Genomic DNA, 10,049 nt, shown 5'->3' with positions numbered 1-10,049 from the left:
CTCTCTCTCTCTCTCACTCACTCTCTCTCCCTCTCTCTCTCACTCTCCCTCTCTCTCTCTCCCTCTCTCTCACTCACTCTCTCTCCCTCTCTCTCTCACTCTCTCTCTCTATCTCCCTCTCTCTATCTATCTATCTATCTATATCTCTCTTTCTCTCTCTCAATATCAGTTCAGCTATTCTGAAGAGTGGAAAGACAAGATTTTCGAAAGCAGCCTGAATGAAAATGAAAATGTTCTTTGCCAGTGATGCTTTAATTTGGTGTGTGTTGAAAAACAAATCAGTACATTTTCAGGGTGTTTTTTAGACAGGGCACCCCTGCATTCATGGAATATTTTCAAGGGTAGAAAAAGAGGCCCCGAACACTTTGCGCATCATTTATCACAGGCCGGTAGAAATTTTTACACCTTTTAATCGGCACTAACAGCGTTTCTCACGGTTTTAACCCTGTAAAATCATTAGTCACCTTTGAAGCCATTAGACGTCTCTGTAATGAACGATAGACCGATATTTTCAAAAGAGGTCTGATCGAAACCGCGGAGGAAGCGGTTCCCGAGGGATGCGTCACGGATGCCCTCAAATTCGCCCATTCGTCTCGAAAAAGGCCGGAGGTTCTCGACGGCACGCGCTCACTTTTTTTTTTTTCAAGATCCGAGAGGAAATTAATCGAAATATCCGGCGGGGGCGATAAATCAGGGGTGGGCGTGTCGAGTGGAGGGCAGAGCGTGTTGAACAATATTTCCAGATTGCGAGGGGCCACCGATGGCCTTTTCCTTCCTCCCAGCCACTCCAAAAAAGGGCTCATAATTCTAGATTTTACTAGCTTTCGGTCTCTCGACGACAGTTCTTTCCCTCGAACCGGCTGACACGAAGAAAAAACGCTGGAAAAGCGCGAGATTATGCGGACCAACTCACATCAGCTTAAATTTCTTTCCAGCAGTATCATTTGCTACGATCATTGTCTACCTTTCATCGCTATTTCGGCCAGTTTGTATTTTTGCTGCTTTTGATCATGCTTCTACCTCCGCCTTTTCAATGTTTAGTCAAGGATATAAACAGGGTGATGCCACTCTTTCCATTACTTCCATTTACTCAAACTCACCACCGAAGGTGGCGAAATGCCCAGACAAGGTAGACCGAAATACCGAGACTAGACGGACCATAATGATCGGAAAAGACCAAACTAGATGTTTATCATCCCCAGAGCACATTAGATTAGATTAGACCTTCTGGAATATAACAAAATTACCCATGTCTGAGTACAGAACACATAAGCTAGGGGGTCAAAGAAGAGGTCGATGAATTGACCAAGGAAAGTTCCATTAACCCCCCTTTTGTGGCTTACAAAATTGCCAAAAACGCGGATCTATTTGATAATGGATTAAAAATAAGTCCTCCGTTTAATGAGAATTTAGCCTGGGATAGTCATGCGATAAAGTTTATCAAAGGACTATCGCACAAACTAACGGCACAACTACAAAATCTTGGACGTGCTAGAATTAGAATAATAGAAGGACTGCTAACTGGACACTGCAGACTCCGGAGGCATATGTATGGACTCGGAGTGGCAGAAACAACCCTGTGCAGATAGTGCCAGGAAGAGGAAGAATCAGCGGAACTCCTCTGTTGGCGCGAAGGTCTATGTCTGAGATTCCTAATCCTGGGAAAGCGAAACCCTTGATGCACACGGGAGCCCTTAAAAAAGCTTTGGGGCTGGTAAAAAGCCTCACTTAACGAGGAGCTCTAGATTAAAAATGGAGATGCTTAATAGACCAATGCTGGTCCTAAAGAGGCCGGCTCATATATAATCTAATCTAATCCCATGAGGAAATCTCTCAAATTTCTTTTCTTTTACCATCAGAAACTTTCACCATAGTAACTGAAATATCGAACTGCTTGATTAATCAGTATATTAGTACATTTACTTTTTACTTACTTTTTACATTTTACCAAAAAGTTGTTGATCTTATAAAAGACCTTGAGAAAAATGTCTGGAGAGGGAGGACAAACCGTAAACTTAAGCACCTTAACAAATCTGCCAAAGGTTTTTAAATGATTAAGCTTACGCATAGTGAGGCATTTCGAGATAAAAATGTTCAAACGAACGGACCCGGACGGGAAAAGAGACTAGGGCATGAGATAGTGTATTAGGAGAGATGGACCATCTTAAGTGGTTCATCTCTCCTAACCATAATCCAGACAATGATAGAGAACACTGGCGGATGCTTCTGCACGAGGAGGCGACATTGATTATGATGATTGACGTTCAAACTTGAGTCGAGGTGTTTTACGTTACTACTAACCTAGGGTCCAAGGAACAAGAAAGCCGTACATGCCAGAAATAGTTGGTCGAATACTCAGATACCAAGTGCGTAACTAGTCAAAGTCCGGGCATCTACCCGGCTTAATCTGAACAGAGAATACTAAAACATGGGCGTACCTATTAATCCAGCGAACCAAGCAGTCATCGGGGAGTGTTCTCTTGAGGGGCTTTACATTGTCCTGATGAAATAAGCGCGTACGTGCTCAGATTGGAATATTTTCCTCAAATTGAGTACTCAAAGCCTGTAGGTATGTTGTATCTACCTAGTTGAAGCGAGCGAGCCATCAGAGCACTGAATTCGGCTAAAATCCCCTTGAAGAAGTTACTGTATAGATCCTTAGAAGAAAAGGAGACTTGTTAAAGGAGCCAATCCAAGAGACCATTTCAATCACTCCATATGAGCGATCTAAGAAGCATTACAGAATGAGCGAATGAGAATCAGGGGGTGACTGTCAGTTTTAACAGGGTTCGAACTGTTGAGTAAATCTGAAGAAGATCGGCAACCAGCACATGACTGGAGTCAGGACAAAAAGGCAGAGCAATACCCAACACATCGACTATCGGTGGTGGCACACACGTAGAAGAAAAGGTTTCAGGGTCAAAACAACCATGAAAGAAATCGAACCTGTAGAACCGGGTCAAACAGTCAAATTTTTCGTTGAATTAGGACTCACTGGTGTACTATAAGAACAGAACAGGATGCTGTTTAGCATAACATACCATCCTACTTAATAATGGAAGAGGACTCAGCATTTGCTTCACAATCTGATGAGTTGACCTTTTAAGAAAAGATCTAAGTGTCTAGGAGAACATCTTTGTTTTTTGACTCCTCGCCTGTTTGATTTTTGACATTTCGCTCATTGATATTTCACTCGGAGGAAACGCCCATTTTCAAATAACCTTTGTTCGTAGGCGATTTCTAATTTCAGTATTTGCGATTGAGACACAAATCATCGATAAGATTATGATGGCCTTTGTTTGTCCAAGGAGATAACTTTGTCCCACCGTTCATGAAATCGATACTCGAAACTTGAAGGAAAAAACAATCCGGCCGCCAGTCAACGATCGGGACCGCTTCAGTTAAAACGTAAGTACTCAAGTCTCTGTTTCGATGCCAAGGTCACTTTTCTGTTTTCCACAATTGAGCAATGCAGATCGGAAATATTTCCACTTGCCGATCTCACTCATTAGCGTTTAATGTTAAGGAATTACTCGAATGTTAAAAAAAACCATGGGCTTATGATCTCTCTATCGAAGACCACACATTGAGAGATCTAGTCAACTTAACCAGAACTGGTAATACAAAAAACATAGCTATCAACCAAGCAGACATCTTTTTTATATTCTAATCGGCGCGACAATGATACTGGATGGCAAGGTAAAACTAAAAAGGTTGGGTATGCAGAACAGATTCACTCTCTGCTATGTTCTCTGATTTCTATGGGTGGTCTAAGGTGGGTTTTAAATTTAAATTTCACACCCCATGAGCTACATAGTCTACTTATCTAGTCGAAGTCTCATTTAACCTGAACAGACAATACCAATACAAAGACGTCAACCCAGCGTTACTAGCAGCCGTCAGAGTACTGAAATCTAATCAGCTCGAAATACGGGATTGCAAAACCAAACTGAAAAGGTTAGTTATGCCAAACAGAATCCCTCAGTACTATATTCCCAGGAGGTGCGTTACCTTGGGTTTAGTACACAAAAGTTCTTATGTGCTTGGTCGGGGCTATTTACTCCCAAATCGAGTACTACATCAATGACGCTTTTCTGTTTTCTTCAACTGAGCAGTTTCCGTTGGTTAATCTTTACTACATCTGATAAAAGGCATTCTTTACTACTGATATCAGTTTGTCTGATTCTGTAATAAAAGGCTTAAGTCTAAAGATTAGATCAGCTATATTTTTGTCAAAGATTTTTTTTAAATTTGGATTTAATGATTTGATTGTTCTAAATATGAGACATTTCTCCCTAGCTTAACGCCTTCTAGCTATAACGTAAAATCGGTATTTCTGAAGTAGAACAAGTTAATGCATACACACTGCGTCGAAAGACGAAGCTTGAGTGCTTTTCCAGCACAGACTAAATATTGATTTTCCAGATGGATTTAAAATGTCGAGTTGTTATATTCACCGCCGGACTGATAGCCCTCATGAGCGGAGTACACGCGAAGGACCCGCACTGGTGGAAGAACTCCGTCATATACCAAGTCTACCCGAAGTCCTTTCAAAGCACAACCGGTAACGGGACGGGAGACTTGAAAGGTAAAAAGAAAATACCCCCGAGAGACGTTGTCATGTTAAACTAACGTTTTCCCCAGGAGTGATAGCGAGACTGCCGTACCTGAAAGACCTAGGAGTGGATGCGGTATGGCTCAACTCGTTCTACCCGTCCGAGTCGAAAGCCGACGGTGGATATGACGTCTCGGATTACGAAGGCGTCGACCCGGACTTCGGCACCATGAACGACTTCAAACTGCTGGTAGAAAAATGCCACAATCTCAGTAAGACGAGTTCCGACCCTAGGCCCTTCGATAAAACCAAATCTGTGACAGACGAATCCATAAAAAAATTTAAAACGAAACTTATAGTTTTTTTGTTTTTTTTTACAGGTATGCGTATAATCCTTGATTTCGTTCCGAACCACTCTAGCGTAGAGCATGAATGGTTCAAAAAATCGGTCAAACGAGAGGAGCCGTACACGAATTTCTATGTATGGCGTGACCCAGGTCCGACAGGGCTCTTCTCAAACGAAGCAATGCCACCCAACAACTGGGTATTGTTTTTTTGTTGGTACATTTTGAATAGAAACCCTAATCGAAGGTATTGTAGATGTCGGTGATAAACGGTTCCGCCTGGACTTACAACAAGGAACGAAACCAGTTTTACCTGCATCAGTTTCTTCCGCAGCAGCCCGACCTCAACTACAGCAACCCCGAAGTTATGGGGAAAATGGAGGTAGGGCCTTTTTTGAAGGATTAGCACGACATTTACCTGCGACGATATAACCTGTATTTATTTGTTTGAAGGATGTCCTCAGGTTTTGGCTCCAACGGGGCGTAGATGGATTCGTTGTTGACTCGGCATTCGCTCTTTGGGAGGACCAGGCGTTTAGGGACGAACCGCCGATTGCACCCGGAGTGCCGGTCACAGATTACAGCTCCTTGAAGCACGTCTACACCGCGGACCAGGACAAAAATTTCGACATTTTAGCCGATTTCAGGCGCATCTTGGACGAATACTATAAAAAGGACGGAGTCGAAAGGTAATAAATTAATTTCCATAGATGGGCGCATCATTAACTCTCTACCAAATTTTCAGGCTGATGATCACGGAAAGCTACACGAAAGACGCATTGACATTGAAGAAATACTACGGTACGAAAGACAAGCAGGTTGCTCATTTCCCCTTCAATTTTTTCCCCCTAATGACCATGAAGGCGGATCACGTAGGCGTGCACTGGAAGAACATGGTGGAAACCTGGTTTTATTTGTTTCCGCTCGTGGAGTATTGGCCCAACTGGGTTGTACGTATAAATCCCAGGGATGATCTTATCCAGGTTTGCTTATATCTGAATCTCTTTCCCAGATGGGTAACCACGACCACAACCGCCTCAGCAGCCGGTTTTCTCCTGAGCACACAGACATAATAAACATCGCTCTAATGAGCACGCCTGGGACTTTCGTCAACTACTACGGCGACGAGCTCGCCCTCGAAGACAGCTTCGTTAGACGGGACGAAGCCCAGGACCTGCAGGGCCTCCTCGCCCAACCGGACCAGTTCTATAGAAAGACACGGGACCCGGAAAGAGGGCCGATGCCTTGGAACAAAACGGAAAACGGCGGCTTTTCCTGTGGCAAACCCTGGATCCCGATGACAACCTTAACGGACGTCCAGGAACAGCAGGAGGCGGTCAAATCGCATCTCAAACTCTTCAAATCGCTCGTCAAGATGAGAAAGCTGAACACTTTCTCAAAAGGCGAATTCGCAATCGATGTATACAACGCGACCACCGTGGAAGTTCTAATCATCACAAGGTAACGAATTGTATTTCGAATCCACCTTTCGACATGAAGCAATCATCTGCGACTGTCCTCTTACTGTCTTGAGCATTCAGACACTTTACGTCATCACACCATCATCAAGGGTTGTGTTAGCACCTAGTAAAAAGTAGGAATACTAATCCACCTCTGAAGATGGCGAAATTACGTCTGACAGACCAAACCCAGTGAGCCAAGCAATCATCAAAGCACATAATCTCACCGGCTAGAAAATGATACTGCAAAACCGAACTGAAAAGGTCAGGTATACAGTCACTTTCTACTATGTTCGAGGAAATGCAATACTAGAGGGAAAACAACCCTTAGGAGAAAAGAATCTGCCGATATGTCCCGAACCCTTTTGTAGCTAGGATCCAAACAATTAGACCATTTTAGTCACTCTCTGGACAAGCGATTCAAGAACCTTTTAGTAAGATTTGAAGAAAAGAAATGCGAAATCGACCCAGTCAGTGACAGCAACAAGGTTCATTCTGTGCACTGCAGACTAATTGGCCGTCTGGGGGGCATAAATGGTGACTACAGATTCTGCTTGAGGTCTGTGACTATCCTAACTGTATTGGGCTGTCAAACGCACTACCATCATCAGTGGTGTATTGGTAATAAGCTTAGTTCTAATTAACCCACCACTCATCATGGTGAAAGGTCGAAACACATCGAAAATGCAAAAAAAAATAAATATTTTTCGTGGTGGCACAAAACTCCGAAGTCACCCTTTTTTTGGAAAGAAGATCAAATTCTTGCGATGAGCCAAGTGCTTTACCAGACTTTTTGGATATCTTTTCTTTTTCTTTCTAGTTTTGTCGTTATAAACAGACCGTCGACCAGGTTTGAGCGAAAATGTTTGTCCAGATAGAACATCGCCCACGACCCATCGTCTCCACCGAGAAGAGACAATGGAATGTGGCGTTTTAGTGTTTTTCTTGTGGCTATCCACAGGGTTCTATCAGAGGTTTGTTGGATGGATTTGTAATTCTTTTTTTTACGAGTCGGGGCAAGTGAGTCCAACGATAGATGCCTAGACCTTTGCCACGAAGTCTGCTGTTTTGGGACACTAGACGGGAAAGTACGAATAATGCTTGTCAGTCAAAATGTCGTCAAAGACAATTTTTTGCCACATATCTATTAAATGAGTCATAGTGAAAGATTCGAGCTATAATAATTTAAAAAATCGGATTATTTTGTTATCTTTTCATATCTCAAAAGCGGCTTACTCGGCAAGTTATCTCAAGGTTCTTTTTTTAAACGATTTATTTATTTAAAATTAATCAATCAATTGCAACAGTTTTTTCCTCGTTGGACTTTTTTCTTACTCGTTTTCCAGGTCTTTCATCGACCACCCCACCGTACTGACGGTCGTCAACTTCGGCAGGTACCCGGTGTCGGTCGACCTGAGGAAGTACCGTCCAACACTTCCGAACAAACTGTACGTCTACGCTTCCAGCGCCAACTCGCCTAGTTATCCGAGGTAATCAACGATTTTTATCTCCCGGATTTGGGTTTTTAATTTGATCCTTGTTTTTTTCAGAGAAATCCTTCCAGTCGACCCCCTGCTCCTGGTGCCCGTTTCAGGCATAGTCCTGTCAACATCCACACTCGACTGATCCCTCAGCACAAGCACAAATACAATCAGACTTTACTATTGTAGAGAGGTTGTTTTCATCCTCTCCTTTTTTAATCAAGAATCTACTTACTTATTTAAAAGTAAAATAACATAGTGTATGTAACAAAACAGTTTTCTGGACAGAGCATCACAGCGGAAGGCCACTTAAAACAAAAGTTTTCGATTTTGTTAATTTACAAAACTTTTTTTAGTAATCAATGTCTCTAAAGAATAAAACCAGATGTTGTCCCGAAAAACTACAGATTCATGATTAGCTAGCTTAGCTCATCCTTCTTATACTCCTACAACCAAAATTACACTAAACACATTTTAAGTTTGTACAGTGTTCGGCTTCTCCTGTGACATACTTTTACAGTAAATTATGGAACCAAAAAGTCCTAATTCCGAATCTCAACAGTTTCGGAGTTATTCCCCTTTTTCTGATTTTTGAAGATTTCACGACCTTACTTCAAATAAACAATGATCAATCCAAAACTAAAATGTTTTGGACAAATCCGTTGATTCAATTGAAAACTACGTTAAATTTCCAATAAGCTGTGATCAATACTAAACTTGTAAGCATTCGTGAAATAAATGTTTTAGTAGCGAGAACTTCGTAAAATATTTTTTTTTTCAAAGTTGAAAAACGTACTATGCTGATTCTAAACTACTATTTTCAAACCGAGACCAGCAAAATTCGGAAAACGTACTTCATTTAATATCATTTTTAGTGGTGTAATTGCTTTTTTAATTACTTTTTTCAAAGTTGAAGAAATTGATGAACGAAAGGAAAAAACCGTGGTTGACGGATTGGTAAAGATTGGAAAGGTGGAAAGATTAAAAAAAAAAAAGAATGAAAAACTTAAGAAAACTGAATGAATTTATTAGGCTTTTTTTAATTTGGGTTCGAAACCGAAATAGTGCAATTATTTACTTATTTGCCAACACGACTGTAACTTTGATTAAATGATATTTGTATTATTATTCCCGGAATAAAATGGTTTTAGGTTTAAAAACGTTTTTAGTTCATTCATACAAAATTTCCTTAAGTTTTTATTTATTATTATTATTTTTTTTATAAGGGTTCGTAACACCAGTGTCATATAAAAAGCCCATTTGTAAGTATGTCGGGTTCGAGTGCAGGGCCGCTGGATTCGAACCCGGGACCTTTACCTTACAGTGATGAGCGCCGTTTCAACGCCTAAACCGTTGCGGCCACCGACGCCCCCTTTTATTATTTATTAATCCTTCCACCTCATCAATCCTTCAACCACGGTTTTTTCCTTTCCTTCATCAATTTCTTCATCTTTGCAAAAAGTAATTAAAAAGCAATTAGTCCATTAAAAAGAATATTAAATGGAGTACGTTTTTTGAAATTTGCTGGTCCCTAGGTTTGGAAATGGTAGTTTAGAATCACCATAGTAAGTTTTTCAACATTGAAAAATGGCAAAAAGGAGGGAAAATTCAAAAGGTGGGGTTGAGATGGGAAGTTAGTGTCCGAGTGGATCGAGGTCAAGATAGTTCAAGTGGTAGAGCAGCGGCGTATCTAGCCGAGGATCGTGAGTTCGAGTCCGCCTCGTACCATTGACTTTTTTTCATCTCAACTGAAAACCTTAATTAATTGTAATGTATTAATTGGTCAAGCGGACCACGAAATTAGTGAATTTAATTTCTAATATTAACTCTTGGCGTTAGTGCCAGGAGTGGCGAGCATATTTGATTAAATTTTTGTAATCATTAAGCAGTAAGTCAATAACCTGTGTCACATTCAATTTAGCAAAATTTAGATGCAGAAGCCGAATCTCCGATTGGATAGTGCATTTTGCAATAAAATGCACTATGTCTTCTTTAACCTGGTCATTGCATAATGAGCAGATTAGATTTTCTCTAGCCCGAAAAGGTGCACCATTGAGATAAAGGAGGTCCCCTCTGATTTTGAATAACCACCTTACCTCGACCAATGAATGACAACCTTTAGACCTGTCCTTAGATAGGTAAGCATTACCATGACTAGAACGATCGACGAAAATGACACGGCGGCAGGGAAGAGTTTGATTTTGAGGTG

At 41.3% G+C, this 10,049-nt stretch overlaps 1 protein-coding gene across 1 annotated transcript; it reads left to right on the top strand.

The window, feature by feature from the left end:
- The first annotated feature begins 3,318 nt into the window (after nucleotides 1-3,318).
- LOC106672269 (probable maltase) lies at nucleotides 3,319-8,241 on the top strand. Its single transcript, XM_014403559.2, has 10 exons — nucleotides 3,319-3,408; nucleotides 4,426-4,588; nucleotides 4,645-4,827; nucleotides 4,936-5,099; nucleotides 5,156-5,281; nucleotides 5,353-5,588; nucleotides 5,645-5,849; nucleotides 5,912-6,360; nucleotides 7,706-7,849; nucleotides 7,910-8,241. The coding sequence occupies exons 2-10, from the start codon at nucleotides 4,426-4,428 to the stop codon at nucleotides 7,983-7,985; spliced, it is 1,746 nt and encodes a 581-aa protein (XP_014259045.1). The 5' UTR covers nucleotides 3,319-3,408; the 3' UTR covers nucleotides 7,986-8,241.
- The last annotated feature ends 1,808 nt before the right edge of the window (nucleotides 8,242-10,049 follow it).

This window comes from Cimex lectularius, unplaced genomic scaffold (genome assembly GCF_000648675.2).
Source record: "Cimex lectularius strain Harlan isolate CLEC.00 unplaced genomic scaffold, Clec_2.1 scaffold17, whole genome shotgun sequence".
Classification (NCBI taxonomy): Eukaryota; Metazoa; Arthropoda; class Insecta; order Hemiptera; family Cimicidae; genus Cimex; species Cimex lectularius.
The sequence above is the reverse complement of the archived record's forward strand: the minus strand, read 5'-3'. Positions and strand labels throughout refer to the sequence as shown.

What these genes read in the sequence shown, in the direction of transcription:
- LOC106672269 (XM_014403559.2), top strand. Translation starts at nt 4,426, where the DNA reads ATGGATTTAAAATGTCGAGTTGTTATATTCACCGCCGGACTGATAGCC. An exon ending in CGGGACGGGAGACTTGAAAG is followed by an intron (nt 4,589 to 4,644) that starts GTAAAAAGAAAA and finishes CGTTTTCCCCAG; the next exon opens with GAGTGATAGCGAGACTGCCG. An exon ending in AGTATTGGCCCAACTGGGTT is followed by an intron (nt 5,850 to 5,911) that starts GTACGTATAAAT and finishes TCTCTTTCCCAG; the next exon opens with ATGGGTAACCACGACCACAA.